General features: G+C 32.1%; 1 protein-coding gene across 3 annotated transcripts in view; it reads right to left on the bottom strand.

Moving 5' to 3' along the window:
* Positions 1 to 25,609, bottom strand: part of twin (CCR4-NOT transcription complex subunit 6-like twin) — a 447,613-nt gene that overhangs the window by 327,096 nt on the left and 94,908 nt on the right. For 2 of the 3 annotated variants that reach the window (XM_090370608.1, XM_090370610.1), the window contains exon 3: positions 24,735 to 24,902. In XM_090370608.1, the coding sequence (XP_090226734.1) occupies positions 24,735 to 24,888 (154 nt within the window). In that variant the 5' untranslated portion in view covers positions 24,889 to 24,902. The remainder of the gene's footprint in view (positions 1 to 24,734; positions 24,903 to 25,609) is intronic. The other variant, XM_090370609.1, reaches the window with a different exon arrangement.

Below are 25,609 nucleotides of genomic sequence, written 5' to 3' on the forward strand. Positions count from 1 at the left end.
TTTCTTACAAACAGCTGTTCAACTCTGTACAAATCACAAATCTGCCCTACCATGGAATATTATTTCAACATCTGGGCAGTGCCCCAAAACCTCAGGCTCCTAGACACCATTCAAAAGAAGGTAGTTAGGTTAATTAATGACTCATCTCCAACAGTCTCTCCACACTCTGTCTCATTGACGTTCTGTTTCTGCTGTATGCCTTTTCTATAGATACTTCTGTGGGCACTGTTCTTCTGAATCAGTTTCTAAAATTCCTGCTCTGTCTTCCAAAATAGTTCGAACACGTGCCACAGCCATTCAATATCCTTTTCCTCTCCAACTCCAAACTCACAGAACCAATTTTTCTTCTTCTTCTTCCTCATTTATTCATTCAACTTTCGTTTTCTGGAACAACCTTTCTGCATACATATTACCTGAAAATTATAATCTACAGAAGTGAAGTCTAAAGTCAACAAATATCTTTTTTCATCTTCTGAACCTCCAACCCCTGCATGGTACTAAGCAATACAAGAGCAATATGGACATTCTTACTTTCCTTCTCCTATGTTATGTCTGCCTCTTTTGTTGTACTACTTTTTCCTCCCCTTACCTTGTTTTATTTCCTGTCTTTATGCCATTTGCCTGTTACTCTTAATCTTTTTGAGTTTAAAAATATTTATTCGAAATTTATTGTGATCTCTCTCACTATTTCTTATTTTTGGCATGAAAAATTGCTTTTTTCACCAATATTTTTCCTTTATGACTTGCAAAACTACGTTTTTACCGAATCATTTAGTCATGTCACCTTCTTGTACTACGAATTTTTTTTTTTTTTTTATTTAATTACAAACAATGCGTTGGGACTATCTTGCTTATGTTTGTGGAGGATCTATCATTTTTGCCCTCCTTTTTAATATATATATATATATATATATATATAAGATAAAATATAGAAAATAAAATAAAAATAGATGGAGAAGTTATTAAACACAAAATGCCGAACCTAGTTGAAGAAAAAAAAAGAGAAAAAGAATGTTAAGATCCTATAAAAAAAAAAAAAAAAAAAAAAAAAATAAAATAAAATAAAAAATAATAATAATTATTAAGTAGAATTAAATCCGAATTAATGCCGAATTAACAGGCCAATTATATGTACAAAAGCTGAAAGAAAAAGAGGGAGGGTGATAGAGATAAAAATTATAAAATAAAAATTAAAAATTAAAAATTGGTACATAGATCAGGTATTTCATCAGGGGGCTACACCTGATCATGTACCAAACACTGTGTTTCTATGCAAACTCATGCTGATGGAGAAGCTGAAGAAATGAAAAGTAAATAAAAAAAAAAAAAAAAAAAAAATAAAAAATAAGAAATTTTTTATATATCTCCATAAACATGAGTGAGGTAGCCCCAACGCAGTGTATTTAGATTAATAAATTAAGTAACGTAGTGTAACCGCAAATGCAGTGTATTTAGATTAATAAATTAAGTAACGTAGTGTAACCGCAGTGTATTTAGATTAAAAATTAAGAAAATTGAGTAACGCAAACGCAGTGTATTTAGATTAAAAAATTAAAAAATTACGTAACGCAGTGTATTTGGAAATAAATTGAGTCGATAGTATGTAATAAATAAATAAATAACAAGGTAGCGGTATAGAAAAAGGAAGCAATGCAAGGTAGGGGAGGGAAAAGAAGTTAAAAATACAGAGGCGAAGATAGTGAGAATGAGGAAAGTGAGAATGTCCGAATCACCCTCGTATTACACTAATAGTTCAACGGACGGAAAGACGAAGAGTAGAAAGTAGAAAGAAGTAAAGCGAAGGAAAAGAGTTTAAAGGATACTAGGCAAGCTGGGGATGTAAGTACCCAACCTCATAGAGAGGGCCTTGGCTGTGAGAGTGTTAGTAGAAGTGGAAATTAATACCGCTAGCTTGTATTGTATATTTTACGAAATAAAATAAAATAAAAAATATGAAAAGGAAGAAAATTAAATACCTATGATAGTTGGCAGAAACGAGTTGAGTGAAATATAATTAAGAAATGACAATAAAATATGCGATCATGATTAATAAGGTACAATTACGCGAATATGATTAATAAGAATGGAATGCAAACAGAGGGAAAACTATGACAACGATGGTGGAGTTGCTCAGAAGAGAAGAACTATGGGAGCCCTCTGTGGTCAAAATAAAATAGAGAAAATAAGATTGGACATAAGTAATTATTGATATTAAATTACGAAAATGAAAAGAAAACTTAGGAAGTGAAAGAACACGAACATCGTTCTAATAGAAGTTATAATAGAAGTCATTATGTGTGATCACTTTCCAAGTGGTGGAAATACCACCATTCAAATGTACAACTATACAACTATACAAGTATCGAATTAACCCTAATCAAGGTGGAACATGGTGAAACCGAATTTTTCTTTAATGAAATCAGAGAGATTTTTTATAATAAAATTTAAGAAATTAATAGGAATGTCATTATTGCGAAGTTTGGTATAGAGATCATTCAAAGCACCAGCGAAAAGTGATTGATTGCTACTAATATTAGCTAAACGGATAATTTGTGTGTAGATTATATTTTTATGAACCTTAATCGAAATATTCGAGTTCCAATTTGTTAAATAGATAATATTAAAATTAAATTCGCTTCTTTTGTCAAATAGTTCCAAATTATGACGGAGAGGAGGACTATTTAAAGTAATACTTAAATCCAAAAAATTTGCATGCTGGTTGCCAAAGTTTTCTTTATTGAGAGTGAGTTCAGTTGGATATATGGATTTAGCAATATTTTCAAAATGAATGTTGAGAATAAGAATGTCATCAACATAGCGGAATGCATAAAAATTAAGGTTCGGGTTGTTATCAATAAATAGATGTTCGTAATAATGGAGAAATAGATTAGATACTATGCTAGAAATTTGTGAACCCATGGGAACTCCTATGGATTGTTTATAAGCATATTTACCATCGTGGATGTAATTGTTTAGGATACAGAGGTTGATGTAGTTATTCCAAGTAACCTCATCTGTTGATATAACGTTTTTGTATTTGAGGAACAATTGATGAAGTACATTAACAATTAGGTGATGCGGTAAGGAGGTAAATAAGTTGGTGAAGTCATATGTTTCAATACTAAATATGCTGGAATATGCATTGGAATTAAAAATTTTAATAATACTGTGGTTGTTGTTAATGATCCAAGTGGTAGGGATATTAATAAGGATAGTAGTTAACAATTTGAAAAATTGTTTACCTGGATGATAACAGCCACTTTTTTTGGCACTAGTGATGAATCTGAAGCCAACTGGATGTTTATGGAATTTGGCTATCATATACAAGAAAGGCAAAGTAGAATTGCGAATTTTGGTATGCAATTTTTTATGCAAAGCTATAATTTTTTTGATGATGGTATTAATGCCGAGATTACAGCGTGAAAAGGTGGAACTACTTTCTACTTCATTTTTGAGGGTGGTGTAATAAAATTGCTTGCAGAAGATAGCAAAGTTATTAGAAGCCTTATCTACCGGAGTGATGATAAATTTTTGTTGTAAATCTGAGATGGCTTTTTTCAGGTTAAAATACTTGGTATGCGAATTATTATAAAGGTAGTAAGTTTTAGAAATAATTTTTTTAATGTCTTGAAATGTGACATTTATCCAATTATAGAAAGCTTCGTGTGGTATTGTATATTTATATGCTAACTTGTTGCAAAAATTCAAGATATTCAGATAAATATCTTTATATATATTATTGAGGTTGGCCTTATGGACTGGTCTGAATTTAAAACCTTTTTCCATAGCGGACTTTAGTGGAATGTTGTTAATAATGTCCAGGTTACCAGTAATAATATGTTTATGATATTGATCAACGTAAGGAGCATATATGGGATCATCACAGTGACATGGAAGATCTAAAGCATGTAAGTTGCCTAAATTAGTAGCTAGAGTTTTATAATTACAAATTTTAAGTCCAATAGGAGATTCATAGTTGAAGCAGTGATGGATCTTGAACTTGAAATTATTATAAAATGGGAGAAAATTATTATGATTATTAAGTAAATAATGCCAAGGAATTTTATCGAACCAACTATGAGTAAATTTAATAGTACAGTATTCATTACTGTATGTAGTAATGCGACCTAGTCTAAAGAGAGAGATGTCTAAAATAATATGCTTAAGTTGAATATTTTTACATTTAAAATTGCTAATAAATAAAGTTAAGGCTTTTAGTATAGAGTTTTTAATATTAAAGAGAAAAAGAGAAATGTTGTGTACGTCAAGAATGGTATTGTCCCAGGAGCTAATAATATTACGAAAATTGTGCCGAATATGCCTATGATGACGATTTGATTTATTTCCACGTTTGTATCTACGCTTATTGTTATTGAAGAAATGACTAAGATGGAATAAATTGTAAATGCAGTGGCTGGTGTTTAAACAACCATTGCTTAAAAGAGTTTTGTTAAAAAATCTATTGTTTAGGCCGTAGGGATATAAAGATTTATAAGTGCACATAAATAGATTCTCATAATAATCACGAAGAACGTTGTCATTGATAATGGCAAGTATTTTAATTTTAACGTTGTTGAAGCCATGGTGGTGAAAATGGAAAAGTTCTATTTCAGTATCTAAAATGTTATCAAGTAAAAGATTTTTACTTTTGGATCTGTGCCCATTGATTCTAATATTAAGAGAATTTGTGGTTTGTCCTACGTATTTAACATTGCAAATATTGCATGTGAGCAAATATATGACATTTTTAGTTTTACAAAAAGGAGGATAAACAGAGTTAGATTTGGATTCGGAGTTATCCATCATGGGACAAGTGAGACATCGTTTATCTAAACATTTTTGAAAAAATAAATTTTGGTTTAAAATATGTGTAATGTACTCAGGTTGGTTAGGGTTAGGGGAACGATTCTCCTGTTTAATATTTAACACTACATCCTCAGGAGTGGGATGTAGCGCAACACGTTTTCTAGCTGAACTAGGGGCAACACAGTGCTGACTCGCCGTATTGTTTAAAGAGACGTAGTGCATGACAAGTGGGGTAAAAATTAAATAGGGCAAATTGTGTTAGCAACGAATCCATCTAAAGGGAAGGAGTGGGGGTTGCATTTAAAAGTAAGGAGTGGGGGTTGCATTTAAAAGTAGCCACGCGCAAAGCTGCAGATAGCTAAAATTAAATGAAATACGTGGAATATGAAAACAAAGATGTGGAAAAACAGGAAAAATAAGGAAAAACAAGGAAAAAACAGTACGTGCACCTGAATGCGCAAAGCAGCAAAACAGGATACATGTATATAAATAAGATAAAATATAGAAAATAAAATAAAAATAGATGGAGAAGTTATTAAACACAAAATGCCGAACCTAGTTGAAGAAAAAAAAAAGAGAAAAAGAATGTTAAGATCCTATAAAAAAAAAAAAAAAAAAAAAATAAAATAAAATAAAAAATAATAATAATTATTAAGTAGAATTAAATGCCGAATTAACAGGCCAATTATATGTACAAAAGCTGAAAGAAAAAGAGGGAGGGTGATAGAGATAAAAATTATAAAATAAAAATTAAAAATTAAAAATTAAAAATTGGTACATAGATCAGGTATTTCATCAGGGGGCTACACCTGATCATGTACCAAACACTGTGTTTCTATGCAAACTCATGCTGATGGAGAAGCTGAAGAAATGAAAAGTAAATAAAAAAAAAAAAAAAAAAAAAAAAAAAATAAAATAAAAAAAAAAAATAAAAAATAAGAAATTTTTTATATATCTCCATAAACATGAGTGAGGTAGCCCCAACGCAGTGTATTTAGATTAATAAATTAAGTAACGTAGTGTAACCGCAAATGCAGTGTATTTAGATTAATAAATTAAGTAACGTAGTGTAACCGCAGTGTATTTAGATTAAAAATTAAGAAAATTGAGTAACGCAAACGCAGTGTATTTAGATTAAAAAATTAAAAAATTACGTAACGCAGTGTATTTGGAAATAAATTGAGTCGATAGTATGTAATAAATAAATAAATAACAAGGTAGCGGTATAGAAAAAGGAAGCAATGCAAGGTAGGGGAGGGAAAAGAAGTTAAAAATACAGAGGCGAAGATAGTGAGAATGAGGAAAGTGAGAATGTCCGAATCACCCTCGTATTACACTAATAGTTCAACGGACGGAAAGACGAAGAGTAGAAAGTAGAAAGAAGTAAAGCGAAGGAAAAGAGTTTAAAGGATACTAGGCAAGCTGGGGATGTAAGTACCCAACCTCATAGAGAGGGCCTTGGCTGTGAGAGTGTTAGTAGAAGTGGAAATTAATACCGCTAGCTTGTATTGTATATTTTACGAAATAAAATAAAATAAAAAATATGAAAAGGAAGAAAATTAAATACCTATGATAGTTGGCAGAAACGAGTTGAGTGAAATATAATTAAGAAATGACAATAAAATATGCGATCATGATTAATAAGGTACAATTACGCGAATATGATTAATAAGAATGGAATGCAAACAGAGGGAAAACTATGACAACGATGGTGGAGTTGCTCAGAAGAGAAGAACTATGGGAGCCCTCTGTGGTCAAAATAAAATAGAGAAAATAAGATTGGACATAAGTAATTATTGATATTAAATTACGAAAATGAAAAGAAAACTTAGGAAGTGAAAGAACACGAACATCGTTCTAATAGAAGTTATAATAGAAGTCATTATGTGTGATCACTTTCCAAGTGGTGGAAATACCACCATTCAAATGTACAACTATACAACTATACAAGTATCGAATTAACCCTAATCAAGGTGGAACATGGTGAAACCGAATTTTTCTTTAATGAAATCAGAGAGATTTTTTATAATAAAATTTAAGAAATTAATAGGAATGTCATTATTGCGAAGTTTGGTATAGAGATCATTCAAAGCACCAGCGAAAAGTGATTGATTGCTACTAATATTAGCTAAACGGATAATTTGTGTGTAGATTATATTTTTATGAACCTTAATCGAAATATTCGAGTTCCAATTTGTTAAATAGATAATATTAAAATTAAATTCGCTTCTTTTGTCAAATAGTTCCAAATTATGACGGAGAGGAGGACTATTTAAAGTAATACTTAAATCCAAAAAATTTGCATGCTGGTTGCCAAAGTTTTCTTTATTGAGAGTGAGTTCAGTTGGATATATGGATTTAGCAATATTTTCAAAATGAATGTTGAGAATAAGAATGTCATCAACATAGCGGAATGCATAAAAATTAAGGTTCGGGTTGTTATCAATAAATAGATGTTCGTAATAATGGAGAAATAGATTAGATACTATGCTAGAAATTTGTGAACCCATGGGAACTCCTATGGATTGTTTATAAGCATATTTACCATCGTGGATGTAATTGTTTAGGATACAGAGGTTGATGTAGTTATTCCAAGTAACCTCATCTGTTGATATAACGTTTTTGTATTTGAGGAACAATTGATGAAGTACATTAACAATTAGGTGATGCGGTAAGGAGGTAAATAAGTTGGTGAAGTCATATGTTTCAATACTAAATATGCTGGAATATGCATTGGAATTAAAAATTTTAATAATACTGTGGTTGTTGTTAATGATCCAAGTGGTAGGGATATTAATAAGGATAGTAGTTAACAATTTGAAAAATTGTTTACCTGGATGATAACAGCCACTTTTTTTGGCACTAGTGATGAATCTGAAGCCAACTGGATGTTTATGGAATTTGGCTATCATATACAAGAAAGGCAAAGTAGAATTGCGAATTTTGGTATGCAATTTTTTATGCAAAGCTATAATTTTTTTGATGATGGTATTAATGCCGAGATTACAGCGTGAAAAGGTGGAACTACTTTCTACTTCATTTTTGAGGGTGGTGTAATAAAATTGCTTGCAGAAGATAGCAAAGTTATTAGAAGCCTTATCTACCGGAGTGATGATAAATTTTTGTTGTAAATCTGAGATGGCTTTTTTCAGGTTAAAATACTTGGTATGCGAATTATTATAAAGGTAGTAAGTTTTAGAAATAATTTTTTTAATGTCTTGAAATGTGACATTTATCCAATTATAGAAAGCTTCGTGTGGTATTGTATATTTATATGCTAACTTGTTGCAAAAATTCAAGATATTCAGATAAATATCTTTATATATATTATTGAGGTTGGCCTTATGGACTGGTCTGAATTTAAAACCTTTTTCCATAGCGGACTTTAGTGGAATGTTGTTAATAATGTCCAGGTTACCAGTAATAATATGTTTATGATATTGATCAACGTAAGGAGCATATATGGGATCATCACAGTGACATGGAAGATCTAAAGCATGTAAGTTGCCTAAATTAGTAGCTAGAGTTTTATAATTACAAATTTTAAGTCCAATAGGAGATTCATAGTTGAAGCAGTGATGGATCTTGAACTTGAAATTATTATAAAATGGGAGAAAATTATTATGATTATTAAGTAAATAATGCCAAGGAATTTTATCGAACCAACTATGAGTAAATTTAATAGTACAGTATTCATTACTGTATGTAGTAATGCGACCTAGTCTAAAGAGAGAGATGTCTAAAATAATATGCTTAAGTTGAATATTTTTACATTTAAAATTGCTAATAAATAAAGTTAAGGCTTTTAGTATAGAGTTTTTAATATTAAAGAGAAAAAGAGAAATGTTGTGTACGTCAAGAATGGTATTGTCCCAGGAGCTAATAATATTACGAAAATTGTGCCGAATATGCCTATGATGACGATTTGATTTATTTCCACGTTTGTATCTACGCTTATTGTTATTGAAGAAATGACTAAGATGGAATAAATTGTAAATGCAGTGGCTGGTGTTTAAACAACCATTGCTTAAAAGAGTTTTGTTAAAAAATCTATTGTTTAGGCCGTAGGGATATAAAGATTTATAAGTGCACATAAATAGATTCTCATAATAATCACGAAGAACGTTGTCATTGATAATGGCAAGTATTTTAATTTTAACGTTGTTGAAGCCATGGTGGTGAAAATGGAAAAGTTCTATTTCAGTATCTAAAATGTTATCAAGTAAAAGATTTTTACTTTTGGATCTGTGCCCATTGATTCTAATATTAAGAGAATTTGTGGTTTGTCCTACGTATTTAACATTGCAAATATTGCATGTGAGCAAATATATGACATTTTTAGTTTTACAAAAAGGAGGATAAACAGAGTTAGATTTGGATTCGGAGTTATCCATCATGGGACAAGTGAGACATCGTTTATCTAAACATTTTTGAAAAAATAAATTTTGGTTTAAAATATGTGTAATGTACTCAGGTTGGTTAGGGTTAGGGGAACGATTCTCCTGTTTAATATTTAACACTACATCCTCAGGAGTGGGATGTAGCGCAACACGTTTTCTAGCTGAACTAGGGGCAACACAGTGCTGACTCGCCGTATTGTTTAAAGAGACGTAGTGCATGACAAGTGGGGTAAAAATTAAATAGGGCAAATTGTGTTAGCAACGAATCCATCTAAAGGGAAGGAGTGGGGGTTGCATTTAAAAGTAAGGAGTGGGGGTTGCATTTAAAAGTAGCCACGCGCAAAGCTGCAGATAGCTAAAATTAAATGAAATACGTGGAATATGAAAACAAAGATGTGGAAAAACAGGAAAAATAAGGAAAAACAAGGAAAAAACAGTACGTGCACCTGAATGCGCAAAGCAGCAAAACAGGATACATGTATATAAATAAGATAAAATATAGAAAATAAAATAAAAATAGATGGAGAAGTTATTAAACACAAAATGCCGAACCTAGTTGAAGAAAAAAAAAAGAGAAAAAGAATGTTAAGATCCTATAAAAAAAAAAAAAAAAAAAAAAAAAAAAAAAATAAAATAAAATAAAAAATAATAATAATTATTAAGTAGAATTAAATCCGAATTAATGCCGAATTAACAGGCCAATTATATGTACAAAAGCTGAAAGAAAAAGAGGGAGGGTGATAGAGATAAAAATTATAAAATAAAAATTAAAAATTAAAAATTAAAAATTGGTACATAGATCAGGTATTTCATCAGGGGGCTACACCTGATCATGTACCAAACACTGTGTTTCTATGCAAACTCATGCTGATGGAGAAGCTGAAGAAATGAAAAGTAAATAAAAAAAAAAAAAAAAAAAAAAAAAATAAAATAAAAAAAAAAAATAAAAAATAAGAAATTTTTTATATATCTCCATAAACATGAGTGAGGTAGCCCCAACGCAGTGTATTTAGATTAATAAATTAAGTAACGTAGTGTAACCGCAAATGCAGTGTATTTAGATTAATAAATTAAGTAACGTAGTGTAACCGCAGTGTATTTAGATTAAAAATTAAGAAAATTGAGTAACGCAAACGCAGTGTATTTAGATTAAAAAATTAAAAAATTACGTAACGCAGTGTATTTGGAAATAAATTGAGTCGATAGTATGTAATAAATAAATAAATAACAAGGTAGCGGTATAGAAAAAGGAAGCAATGCAAGGTAGGGGAGGGAAAAGAAGTTAAAAATACAGAGGCGAAGATAGTGAGAATGAGGAAAGTGAGAATGTCCGAATCACCCTCGTATTACACTAATAGTTCAACGGACGGAAAGACGAAGAGTAGAAAGTAGAAAGAAGTAAAGCGAAGGAAAAGAGTTTAAAGGATACTAGGCAAGCTGGGGATGTAAGTACCCAACCTCATAGAGAGGGCCTTGGCTGTGAGAGTGTTAGTAGAAGTGGAAATTAATACCGCTAGCTTGTATTGTATATTTTACGAAATAAAATAAAATAAAAAATATGAAAAGGAAGAAAATTAAATACCTATGATAGTTGGCAGAAACGAGTTGAGTGAAATATAATTAAGAAATGACAATAAAATATGCGATCATGATTAATAAGGTACAATTACGCGAATATGATTAATAAGAATGGAATGCAAACAGAGGGAAAACTATGACAACGATGGTGGAGTTGCTCAGAAGAGAAGAACTATGGGAGCCCTCTGTGGTCAAAATAAAATAGAGAAAATAAGATTGGACATAAGTAATTATTGATATTAAATTACGAAAATGAAAAGAAAACTTAGGAAGTGAAAGAACACGAACATCGTTCTAATAGAAGTTATAATAGAAGTCATTATGTGTGATCACTTTCCAAGTGGTGGAAATACCACCATTCAAATGTACAACTATACAACTATACAAGTATCGAATTAACCCTAATCAAGGTGGAACATGGTGAAACCGAATTTTTCTTTAATGAAATCAGAGAGATTTTTTATAATAAAATTTAAGAAATTAATAGGAATGTCATTATTGCGAAGTTTGGTATAGAGATCATTCAAAGCACCAGCGAAAAGTGATTGATTGCTACTAATATTAGCTAAACGGATAATTTGTGTGTAGATTATATTTTTATGAACCTTAATCGAAATATTCGAGTTCCAATTTGTTAAATAGATAATATTAAAATTAAATTCGCTTCTTTTGTCAAATAGTTCCAAATTATGACGGAGAGGAGGACTATTTAAAGTAATACTTAAATCCAAAAAATTTGCATGCTGGTTGCCAAAGTTTTCTTTATTGAGAGTGAGTTCAGTTGGATATATGGATTTAGCAATATTTTCAAAATGAATGTTGAGAATAAGAATGTCATCAACATAGCGGAATGCATAAAAATTAAGGTTCGGGTTGTTATCAATAAATAGATGTTCGTAATAATGGAGAAATAGATTAGATACTATGCTAGAAATTTGTGAACCCATGGGAACTCCTATGGATTGTTTATAAGCATATTTACCATCGTGGATGTAATTGTTTAGGATACAGAGGTTGATGTAGTTATTCCAAGTAACCTCATCTGTTGATATAACGTTTTTGTATTTGAGGAACAATTGATGAAGTACATTAACAATTAGGTGATGCGGTAAGGAGGTAAATAAGTTGGTGAAGTCATATGTTTCAATACTAAATATGCTGGAATATGCATTGGAATTAAAAATTTTAATAATACTGTGGTTGTTGTTAATGATCCAAGTGGTAGGGATATTAATAAGGATAGTAGTTAACAATTTGAAAAATTGTTTACCTGGATGATAACAGCCACTTTTTTTGGCACTAGTGATGAATCTGAAGCCAACTGGATGTTTATGGAATTTGGCTATCATATACAAGAAAGGCAAAGTAGAATTGCGAATTTTGGTATGCAATTTTTTATGCAAAGCTATAATTTTTTTGATGATGGTATTAATGCCGAGATTACAGCGTGAAAAGGTGGAACTACTTTCTACTTCATTTTTGAGGGTGGTGTAATAAAATTGCTTGCAGAAGATAGCAAAGTTATTAGAAGCCTTATCTACCGGAGTGATGATAAATTTTTGTTGTAAATCTGAGATGGCTTTTTTCAGGTTAAAATACTTGGTATGCGAATTATTATAAAGGTAGTAAGTTTTAGAAATAATTTTTTTAATGTCTTGAAATGTGACATTTATCCAATTATAGAAAGCTTCGTGTGGTATTGTATATTTATATGCTAACTTGTTGCAAAAATTCAAGATATTCAGATAAATATCTTTATATATATTATTGAGGTTGGCCTTATGGACTGGTCTGAATTTAAAACCTTTTTCCATAGCGGACTTTAGTGGAATGTTGTTAATAATGTCCAGGTTACCAGTAATAATATGTTTATGATATTGATCAACGTAAGGAGCATATATGGGATCATCACAGTGACATGGAAGATCTAAAGCATGTAAGTTGCCTAAATTAGTAGCTAGAGTTTTATAATTACAAATTTTAAGTCCAATAGGAGATTCATAGTTGAAGCAGTGATGGATCTTGAACTTGAAATTATTATAAAATGGGAGAAAATTATTATGATTATTAAGTAAATAATGCCAAGGAATTTTATCGAACCAACTATGAGTAAATTTAATAGTACAGTATTCATTACTGTATGTAGTAATGCGACCTAGTCTAAAGAGAGAGATGTCTAAAATAATATGCTTAAGTTGAATATTTTTACATTTAAAATTGCTAATAAATAAAGTTAAGGCTTTTAGTATAGAGTTTTTAATATTAAAGAGAAAAAGAGAAATGTTGTGTACGTCAAGAATGGTATTGTCCCAGGAGCTAATAATATTACGAAAATTGTGCCGAATATGCCTATGATGACGATTTGATTTATTTCCACGTTTGTATCTACGCTTATTGTTATTGAAGAAATGACTAAGATGGAATAAATTGTAAATGCAGTGGCTGGTGTTTAAACAACCATTGCTTAAAAGAGTTTTGTTAAAAAATCTATTGTTTAGGCCGTAGGGATATAAAGATTTATAAGTGCACATAAATAGATTCTCATAATAATCACGAAGAACGTTGTCATTGATAATGGCAAGTATTTTAATTTTAACGTTGTTGAAGCCATGGTGGTGAAAATGGAAAAGTTCTATTTCAGTATCTAAAATGTTATCAAGTAAAAGATTTTTACTTTTGGATCTGTGCCCATTGATTCTAATATTAAGAGAATTTGTGGTTTGTCCTACGTATTTAACATTGCAAATATTGCATGTGAGCAAATATATGACATTTTTAGTTTTACAAAAAGGAGGATAAACAGAGTTAGATTTGGATTCGGAGTTATCCATCATGGGACAAGTGAGACATCGTTTATCTAAACATTTTTGAAAAAATAAATTTTGGTTTAAAATATGTGTAATGTACTCAGGTTGGTTAGGGTTAGGGGAACGATTCTCCTGTTTAATATTTAACACTACATCCTCAGGAGTGGGATGTAGCGCAACACGTTTTCTAGCTGAACTAGGGGCAACACAGTGCTGACTCGCCGTATTGTTTAAAGAGACGTAGTGCATGACAAGTGGGGTAAAAATTAAATAGGGCAAATTGTGTTAGCAACGAATCCATCTAAAGGGAAGGAGTGGGGGTTGCATTTAAAAGTAAGGAGTGGGGGTTGCATTTAAAAGTAGCCACGCGCAAAGCTGCAGATAGCTAAAATTAAATGAAATACGTGGAATATGAAAACAAAGATGTGGAAAAACAGGAAAAATAAGGAAAAACAAGGAAAAAACAGTACGTGCACCTGAATGCGCAAAGCAGCAAAACAGGATACATGTATATAAATAAGATAAAATATAGAAAATAAAATAAAAATAGATGGAGAAGTTATTAAACACAAAATGCCGAACCTAGTTGAAGAAAAAAAAAAAAGAGAAAAAGAATGTTAAGATCCTATAAAAAAAAAAAAAAATAAATAAATAAAATAAAATAAAAAATAATAATAATTATTAAGTAGAATTAAATCCGAATTAATGCCGAATTAACAGGCCAATTATATGTACAAAAGCTGAAAGAAAAAGAGGGAGGGTGATAGAGATAAAAATTATAAAATAAAAATTAAAAATTAAAAATTAAAAATTGGTACATAGATCAGGTATTTCATCAGGGGGCTACACCTGATCATGTACCAAACACTGTGTTTCTATGCAAACTCATGCTGATGGAGAAGCTGAAGAAGTTTTCTTTTCATTTTCATAATTTAATATCAATAATTACTTATGTCCAATCTTATTTTCTCTATTTTATTTTGACCACAGAGGGCTCCCATAGTTCTTCTCTTCTGAGCAACTCCACCATCGTTGTCATAGTTTTCCCTCTGTTTGCATTCCATTCTTATTAATCATATTCGCGTAATTGTACCTTATTAATCATGATCGCATATTTTATTGTCATTTCTTAATTATATTTCACTCAACTCGTTTCTGCCAACTATCATAGGTATTTAATTTTCTTCCTTTTCATATTTTTTATTTTATTTTATTTCGTAAAATATACAATACAAGCTAGCGGTATTAATTTCCACTTCTACTAACACTCTCACAGCCAAGGCCCTCTCTATGAGGTTGGGTACTTACATCCCCAGCTTGCCTAGTATCCTTTAAACTCTTTTCCTTCGCTTTACTTCTTTCTACTTTCTACTCTTCGTCTTTCCGTCCGTTGAACTATTAGTGTAATACGAGGGTGATTCGGACATTCTCACTTTCCTCATTCTCACTATCTTCGCCTCTGTATTTTTAACTTCTTTTCCCTCCCCTACCTTGCATTGCTTCCTTTTTCTATACCGCTACCTTGTTATTTATTTATTTATTACATACTATCGACTCAATTTATTTCCAAATACACTGCGTTACGTAATTTTTTAATTTTTTAATCTAAATACACTGCGTTTGCGTTACTCAATTTTCTTAATTTTTAATCTAAATACACTGCGGTTACACTACGTTACTTAATTTATTAATCTAAATACACTGCATTTGCGGTTACACTACGTTACTTAATTTATTAATCTAAATACACTGCGTTGGGGCTACCTCACTCATGTTTATGGAGATATATAAAAAATTTCTTATTTTTTATTTTTTTTTTTTTATTTTTATTTTTTTTTTTTTATTTACTTTTCATTTCTTCAGCTTCTCCATCAGCATGAGTTTGCATAGAAACACAGTGTTTGGTACATGATCAGGTGTAGCCCCCTGATGAAATACCTGATCTATGTACCAATTTTTAATTTTTAATTTTTAATTTTTATTTTATAATTTTTATCTCTATCACCCTCCCTCTTTTTCTTTCAGCTTTTGTACATATAATTGGCCTGTTAATTCGGCATTAATTCGGATTTAATTCTACTTAATAATTATTATTATTTTTTATTTTATTTTATTTTTTTATTTTTTTTTTTTTTTTATAGGATCTTAACATTCTTTTTCTCTTTTTTTTTTTCTTCAACTAGGTTCGGCATTTTGTGTTTAATAACTTCTCCATCTATTTTTATTTTATTTTCTATATTTTATCTTATTTATATACATGTATCCTGTTTTGCTGCTTTGCGCATTCAGGTGCACGTACTGTTTTTTCCTTGTTTTTCCTTATTTTTCCTGTTTTTCCACATCTTTGTTTTCATATTCCACATATATATATATATATACACACACATACATATATATACATACTTTTTTTTTAATCTCCTTAGAGCTTCCCTTTAATTTTTTTATCTTCCATAACCATAAGTGTATGTAAAGAACTGCAGTAATTTGGTACAGAATCAGGTGTAGTCACCTGATGAAATACTTGATTCATGTACCAATGCTCTATAGTTTGCAACAAACTTTTTCTTTCCCTTAGTTTTTTATTTCATTATATTATTTTCCCACCTTCGAGATGCTTGCTATTTCTCTTTTCAAATTATTAATCAATTTATTAATCATTATTTTTCTCTTAAAGCTTCTCACCTTTTAATTGGCTCTGATTCAACCTTTAACTTCAGGTAATTAAACACATATTTTTAGGTTCTTCACATTCTTTTCCTTTTTCACCATATTCTATTCTTTTTCTTACTTTACTCTTTCTATTAGTTCTGGCACATTGTTTTCTCTACTATTTCATATGTATGCATTTTTCCATCATATTAAACTGAATTCAAACTTAATTACAGGCAGTTCTTGTTTTACAAGTTCCTGGGTTTACAAGTTTTTTTTCTTTCAAGTATCAAGTATCAACAAAATTGAAAATATGAACATTAATTGCAAAAAATTAATTTTTAAACATTCATAAATACCGCATTTCAAACCACGCACGTAGCTATACAATACAGTGTACCCCGCTTTACGATATTAATTCGTTACCATCAAATCGTGAAAATTTCATGTGAACTGAATAACACAATGTTTTTTGGTAATTCATTCATCGACCTCGGAAGTTCAAATTTTAGCTATATAACCCCATAAAAGGTCATTTTTATAGCGTAAATTGTATTAGTTACCAATTCAAATCATTAAATGCACTACACTTTCATTGTTATTATATGTTATAAGAACCAATTTTGAATAGCTTTGTGATATTTTTCTAAAGCACATTTCTGGAAGTCAATGGCCAGTAAAACAATAAAATCAATTTGCACTTTCCGGTTTATTGGGCTTTTCTGTTACTGCAAGCAATTATAAACTTGATGTTATTGCATTTGTGAAAATACCGATAGTTGGAATTGTGTGGGATTTTATGTTATTATGGTGAAATGTGTTTGTCTTTCACTGAAATCTTCAATCGTATAAAAAACAAATACATTTTCAGAATCTTCTCTTCATTCCTTTTTTTTTTTTAAACTTCATAAACTTGTTACTCCGTGTGAATCGTGTTAGTTGCAATTTGTGCGTTCCGTTAAAAAATCTTATGCATGCTATTGAAATTTATAAAGAAAATAGAAGGTTTTTTTGGAAACAAACGCCTCTTAAACCATTTCTGAAGAAGATGACTCCTTGTGCAACAAACCAACAAGTGCCGAGCCAATAATGAGTGATTAACAAGTGTGCATTTAGTCGATGATGATAAAGAATAAACATTCTTTAACATTTGTAAGTCATAAATAATTTCTCTATAATTATAATTTGTTTCATTTTACAGGTTACATTTTCATTTCGTTGGATAAATGAATTATTGTTTAAACAAACTAATTTCATTGTTCATAACTCAACCCCTATTTTTAACATTCTGTCTAGGGGAAATAAATTCCTGCTTTACGAGCACGTGCTAGGAACGAATTAACAAGTAAGTCGAGAACTACCTATATATATATATATATATATGTGACGAATTAATATTATATATTAGAAATAATATTACAAAATAGATATAAATTAACTAATTATAAATTAATTCTATAAATTAATAAAACTATAAATTAATTAATAAAATTAATAAAACTATAAATTAATTCGTCACACATATATATATATATATATATATATATGTGTGACGAATTAATATTATATATTAGAAATAATATTACAAAATAGATATAAATTAACTATCCTATTTGCTTTTTACATACTTGGATATATATATATACAGGCAGTTCTCGCTTTACAAGTTCCCAGGTTTACGAGTTTTTTTTTCTTCAAAGTATCAACAAAATCTAAAATATGAACATTAATTGCAAAAAATGAATGTTAAACATTCATAAATATCGCATTTCAAACCATGCTCGTAGCTATACAATACAGCGTACCCAGCTTTACGATATTAATCCATTCCATCATATCGTGAAAATATTGTAATGTGAACATATAACACATTGTTTTTTGGCAATTCGTTCCAAAACCTCGGAAGTTGAAATTTTCTCCACATAACTTCTTAAAAGGTCTTTTTTATAGTGTAAATTGATTTAGTTACCAATTGAAATCATTAAACGCACTACACTTTCATCGTTATCATATGTTATAAGAACCAATTTTGAACGGCTTTGTGATATTTTTCTAAAGTACATTTCTGGAAGTCACGAACATAAAACAAAAACAATTTGCACTTTTTGATTTATTGGGCTTTTCTGTTACTGCAAGCAGTTATAAACGGGTAGTAAACTCGATCTTCTTGCATTTGAGAAAATACTGATAGCTGGAATTTTGTGGTTTTTTTATGTAATTATGGTGAAATGTGTTTCCTCTTTGCTGAAATCTTCAATCGTATAAAAAACATAAATGAATTTTCAGAATCTTCTCTTCATTTCTTTTTTTTAAGCTTCGTAAACTTGTTACTCCTTGCAAATTGTGTTAGTTCCAATTTGTGCGTTCCATTAAAAAATGCTTATGCATACTATTGAAATTGATAATCTTGGAAAAAAAGTGCCTCTTGAAGCATTTCTGAAGAAGTTGACTCCTTGTGCAACAAACCAACGAGTGCCGAGCCAATATGGGTGATCAATGAGTGTGCATTTAGTCAATGATGTTGAAGAATAATCATTCTTTAACATTTGTAAGTCATAAATAATTTCTCTATTATTATAATTTTCTTGACTTAACAGGCTACGTTTTCATTTCTTTGGATAAATCTATCATTCTTTAAACAGACTAATTAGCTAACTAATTTCATTGTTGAGAATGTTAACTCCTATATTTAACCTTATATCTATGGGAAATAAATTACCGCTTTTACGAGTTTTCGCTTTATAAGTGCACGCTAGGAACGAATTTACTCGTAAAGTCGAGAACTACCTATATATATATATATATAATATATCACTTATAAAGGTAAAGAATAAAACATATATAATTTTTATAGAATTTAAAGTGATAAAGCAAAAATGAAGTTTTTCAAAGGCAACTTCCTCTTTCATAAATAGTATTCAACAAGCTCAAACAGAATTCAGTAATAGCATGTTTTCAACCGAATTTTTGGAACCATTAAGTTAAAATATCTTTTAACTTAAAAATATTTGTATTTGTGAAACCAGTTTGTCATCAAGTAGTACTTTTAGTAGGAAAAGATTTCTGGACCATGACGCTGAAATGAATTGATTTTGCAATAAAAAATAAAAATATTTGGTCCTTCAGGATGTCACAGACATTCTCTCAGATATGCCAGACAAGCTGTACTTGCTACCAGGGAGTCTAAAACACTGATGGAACTGATATTAAGATGAATTCAAGTCAAGTGGACCCAATTTTGGCAAAGTCCAGACAGTCTGTGACAGCCAAATCCTCCGCTTGCACCTTCACGATGGTGGGACTGTTAGTAATCCTGGGTATAACCTCCATGCACAAGCACACCGTGGGTGACCACCCAAGTTTGAACCAAGGTAAGCAGGGGTCGAGGGGTGGCGTCCACATCACATGGAGGAATGTGCTTCTCTGTGTTACCAGGCAATACTAGGTGGTAGATGACTCTCATCAACCGGTGCAATATCACCACTTTGCTTATTGGAGGCTTGAAGTTGTAGAACCCATGTTTAGTCTACAGAGCTAAGTTTTGGTCAACCCTTCCCCATCTCTTCCATCATGCAGTATGACTGATGACTTTTAAGGCTATGATTAACATCATAGCGAGATCCAATATTATTTACATTTTGAGGGTACAGCTCTAAAACGGTGTTCGCAGGCCAGCCACTAGTTAGTACACCGGACCAAACCTATTGGTAACTCTTTAGGAGGCTTCCAGATCAGCTAGTGTATAATCTTGCTACCTCTACTCTGTAAGCTAGTAACTGGAGGGAGTCCGAGTAGTGTGTATGCGGGGAGGCATTCTCAAAGCCACGTTATTTCAAGGATCTGGGTATATTCTTACCATGTGTATGCCATATGCAAAAATTTCATTACTTCATACAGCATGCCCCCCCCCACTTTTTTTTACCATTGAATACACCATGAATTGTCAAACTAATAGAGAAAGCTAATCTGTGAAAAGATCTAAACCTCCCAAACACTTACTAGTTCATTCCACAAATATACGTGGTCTCAATTCTAATCTCAACTATGTCCATTTCCACTTGCAGTTTGCCAAACCACATGTACTTTTTCTGACAGAATCTCAGTTATCGGTTGATTCAACTACTGCTCATCTCTCAGATGTCCAAATTATTCGCTGTATGATTCCTTTCGCCTCAACGGTGGTACCTGTGCATATGTCTGTTCTGATATTCCCTGTCAGAGACTTGGTAATTTGGAATCTCCTCTCTTCGATCTTCTCTGGCTTAAAATCTCTCTACCTCATTGTGTCAAATTCATCTGTTGTCTCTACCGTTCTCCCAACTCCACCAATCACTTGGAATTCTTTCACTTCCACTCTTTGCAACTTGACTTTCTCCAGTCAAACTTTCCTAACAGTGAGGTAATTTTCCTTGGTGACTTTAATGTTCACAACTCCAGTTGGCTTCAGGTTTCTAGTCACACCAACCCAGCTGTCAAGATGCTGAGGCTTTTGCAATTACTAATGATCTTGAACAGGTTGTTCATTTACCTACAAGAATATAGGACAATCCTACCCATACAGCCAATACGCTTGATCTTTTTGTCACAAACAATCCTTCTAAGTACATGGTCGAAGTGACGGGTCCTTTAGGCACCTCAGATCACAACTTGGTGATTGTCTCTTCTCCAATGGAGCCTTTATCTCGTGGCTATTCCCAACCTCTGGCATTACAAGAATGCAAAATGGGATGACCTGCGAGATTTCTTTTCTTCTTTTCCTTGGTCAGATTACTGTTTCAAAACTTCTTGTTTGTTGTTTGTTATTTGGTTTTTAGGAGCATTAGCAACTAAGGCCATATTGCTCCGGGAATATGCGGTGGTCATTCCCTGACCTTTCCGCATCCTCCGTATTTGGTGGTGACGAGCTCGAACCCCTGTCTAATCAAGAAGTGTGTGCTACGCACTGCTGCTCCTTCCCACCTGGCTACAGAGGTGCCTTCAAACTTCTGATGTCAACGTTTCCTCAGATGTGTCAGTGAAATTATTCTTGTAGGAATGGAATCCTTTATACCACACTCCACTTTAAAATCTCTTCCTTTATCTAAACCTTGGTTTTCCAATAAATTTGCTAAAGCTGTTCAAGAGAAGAATGTTGCATATCGTAATTGGTTTGTTTCCAATTCTTCAGTTTCATTTTCTGCCTACACCAAAGCTCGTAACAATTGTAGAGCAGTTATTAATCAGTCCATACTAGATTTTGAACAGGGTAAGCAGCAGAAAACTTGCTTCTTGCACTAATGGTAGCCAAGTATTCTGGTCTCTTGCCAAACCTATTGGCTGCAACTTTTGCCCATCTCTGTCAAAACCAGATGGTTCTGTTGTCACTTCAGCCTAGGATAAAGCTGACTTGCTAGCATCCCATTTTTCTTCCAATTTGTGTATTAATGATCTTGGTAAAACATCCCCCATTATTCCCAACACGCTCCATTCAATGCCTCCTGTGATCTTCCGTCAATAGGAAATCAGAAGGATTTTGACGAATCTTGATGCTAAGAAAGCTCCAGGTCCTGATGGTATTTCTCCACTTGTTCTCAAAACCTGTGCTCCTGAACTTACTCCTGTTCTTTGCTGCCTTTTTTCAATTTCTTATTCCAAGGGTGTTTTTCCTTCTGCTTGGAAATTTGCTCATATCCGACCAGTTCCTAAAAATGGTAACAAATCCATCCCATCCAATTATCGTCCCATTGCAATTACTTCTACTCTTTCTAAAGTAATGGAGAAATCAGTTAACTGCCAAATCTTAAACTACCTAGAAACCTTCCGACTGGTCAACGATCGCCAGAATGGATTCCATCAGTGTCAATCCACTGGTGATATTCTGGCTTATGTTACTCATTTATGGACAAATTCAATGGAAAAGTTTGGCGAAACACAAGCAATTACTCTTCACATCTCAAAAGCTTTTGATTGTGTTTGGAATAAAGGTCTTCTAAACAAGCTTCCATTTTATGGTTTGCCAACTATTTTTTGTAATTGGTTATCCAGTTTTCTCTCTGATCGCTCACTGAGGGTGACTGTAGATGGCTCTCTGTCTTCTAACTTTTCCACTAATGCTGGTGTCCCCCAAGGTTCAATTCTTTCCCCCTACTCTTTTCCTCTTGTATATTAATGACCTTTTTGCATTGACTGGAAATCCTATCCACAGTTTTGCAGATGATAGCAAATTGCTTTCCAATTTGAGAAACCTTGACCTGCTCGATCAGCTTCAACTTCTCGAATATTCACTACCAATTCCTTAAATGCCGATCTCCAGGTAACTTTCCAGTGGGGCACAGACAACTTAGTAGATTTCAATCCTTCTAAAACTCCCTCTTGTCTTATATCTCACAAAAAGAATTCTTCTGCTCCTATGCTTGTTTATTGGTGACACTCTAATTTCTAGGCAAAATGATATATCCCTTTTGGGGATTACCCTGACTTCTAATCTCTCTCAGCACAAGCACATTACAAATATTGCTTCCTCTGCATCTAGAAAACTTGCTTTTCTCTTTCGCTCTGGGCGTTACTTTTATTCCAAACGGCTGTTCACTCTGTACAAATCACAAATCCTCCCTACTTTGGAGTATTGTTCCTACATCTGAGGCAGTGCCCCCAAAACCTCTATAAGGCTTCTAGATTCTATTCAGAAGAGGGCAGTTAGGTTAATTAATGATTCCTCTCTAACAGAGTCTCTCCACTCAATGTCTCATAGACATACTGTTTCTGCTGTATGCTTTTCTACAGATACTTCCATTGGCACTGTTCTCCTGAATTGGCTTCTATAATTCCAGCTCTCTCTTTCAAAACAGTCCGAATACATGCCGCCACCAGCCAACATCCATTTACTGTCCAACTTCAAACTCACAGAACCAACTTTTCATCTTCCTCGTTTATTCATTCAACTGCCGTTTCCTGATCAAACTTGCTTCATATGTATTTCCTGAAAATTGCAGTCTACAGAAGTTCTGGTCTATCTTCTTTCGTCTTCTCAACCTCCAACCACAAGCACGGTACTAAGTACTACAGCTTCTAATCTCTCTCGTGTTTGGGGTTTTCACAAAAAAGCATCTGGCTGCCTGAAATCCAGGCATATTTAAGATTGTCCCCCCCAACAGCCCAGTTAGCACAAGACGTGTTTTGTCAAGTAGCACTTTGTTGGATGATGAGCTGGTTCTCCTGATTATATTCAAGCCAAGGTTAAATTATATAACTTAACACTTCCGAAAATTCACCTGGCAGTTTACTTTTCCACTATAGCATTTAATATATGAATAACTGCAGTCTACATTTGGTCGTCTACGGACTTTCGACATGATCTTAAGACTTCTAACACTGCTCCAAACATGATCTTAAGACTTCTAACACTGCTCACACACAACACAGAGCAGCAAACAACCCATTCCCAGCTCTTCAATTCCAAACAAGTTACAATGTGAGAATTAATAAACCTCACATCTTTGTATAGGAAATTTACTGCTGGGCTACAACTGCTGTCTTTCTACAACACATGGAAAAAGCTTAGTGTCAATTCTTATCTGGATAGGGGAATAAGAATTTTATGGGTTTTTTTTTTTTCCTCACTGTGGCAAAGTTTTACATCCAGATGAAAATGGTTCTTCAAGTCAGGCGGTTTTTAATCCATCTGGCTAAAAAACCACCCTAATACACAGATATGCATCAAGTGGCGGCAAACATCCTAAAGAGGAAAATTAAAATGCATTTTTGTGAATAAATATAATTTTGTTTCTCCATATTTTAATATTGCATTTAATTGTGTGATAAGCTATAGGAACTTAACAGAAGGATTCAGAAGTAAATGGAGAATGCCTCTTGTAGCCAATCATATACTTTTTTGCTAATTTCTCTATCTCCTATATACAGGATATGTTAGGCCATATAGGAGAAGAAGAAACATGGACATACAACAAATTACAATGAACAGCGCCTACTGTTTTTTTTTTAATGGAACATTATCAAAGAAATTCTATCAGCAATTGTTTGTAAAACTCATTTTGGTGGATTCAGTCAAAGGTGAAAAGAAAAAGAATAAAGAGGAATAAAATAATACAGTTAATAAATAATTAACCATAATGCTGAATTTGCAAAAAAATAAGTGCCCAACATAGCAAAATAAGCAAGCTACCAATGCATCATCTATTTTACCTGTATATATTCAGAAAACTTAATCTGGCAATTCATACTTGTTTAGATTTATTATCCAAAAATTGAAAAAACCCAAAAACTAGCAAATCAACAGGTCCAAAATTTGTTAGTTTTCAGAACCTCCAATTTCCTATAGGAAATCAGATTCTCCAATAAGATTACTTAATTTGACAAGGCCAAAAAGTTTTAATCCATCCAAGGAGCAAAATTTGTTTACTTTTGCATATTTATTTAATTTAACATAATTTGTTCTATGAGGCAGGTATACTGATTATATTGGAAAATTAGTGAATTCATAACCAAAACACTAGACCTGGGTAATAAAGCTTTTCATCCTTGCCTGTTATCTCCAATTCTGGCCAGAAAGACTTCTTCCCAGCAACCACATCTTCTGGTGGCATAATTGTATGTATTCTTTGAGGATTTGAGGGTTCATATTTGTCCTTTTCCCTGTCTCGTCTTGACATGGATGATACTGCAGCTGAAAGTGCAATAAGAGCCTTTAAAATTACCGAGGTTTGTATATCAATAAAATACAAATAAAATTTAAATGCCTGCACAGACACAGTATTTGTTTTAATCCAATTTTTTATGAAAGCCTAAAACTCATTGTTTGTTCTAAACATTAGACCACTTTTTCCCATTAGTGTGGAAGGATTGAGAACTTAAGAAATCTCTTAGGTTCAAATTACTGTTTCTCAACTTTCAGGAGATTAACAACATATACAAAGTGGATGGTTGCTGAACGTGACTAGCAGATTTTAGAAGAAACCAATAGATCACAGACACCATTTCACAAGAACAACTGAAAATATTTGTAATGATTGCATGACACTTTACTCTTGATAGGCAGTTTGCAGATTATAAGCACGAGTTTTCAATTTTCATTTCTTTTAATTTAGTATTAGCCAAATATGCAAATGAAGCTTCAGGCTTTTGCTACACCAGACAAAAAAAAAAAAGAAAAATATTTTAAAACAATATCTCCTTATATGGGCATGAAAGGTGATACACTGTATACACACTGGCATTAATGATATTAAGAGTAGGAGATCGAAGGACTTACTTAACAAGTACAGGGCAACGTTGGGAAAAAGTTGCATGCTAAGATTAAATTTGAAAATGTTTACAATTCTGTAGAGACACAATAGAAGGGAGCACATGTTGAGAACCTTGTAAATTAATTCA

Source organism: Mastigoproctus giganteus, chromosome 3 (genome assembly GCF_048544385.1).
Source record: "Mastigoproctus giganteus isolate SK-2022 chromosome 3, ASM4854438v1, whole genome shotgun sequence".
In the NCBI taxonomy this organism is placed as follows: Eukaryota; Metazoa; Arthropoda; class Arachnida; order Uropygi; family Thelyphonidae; genus Mastigoproctus; species Mastigoproctus giganteus.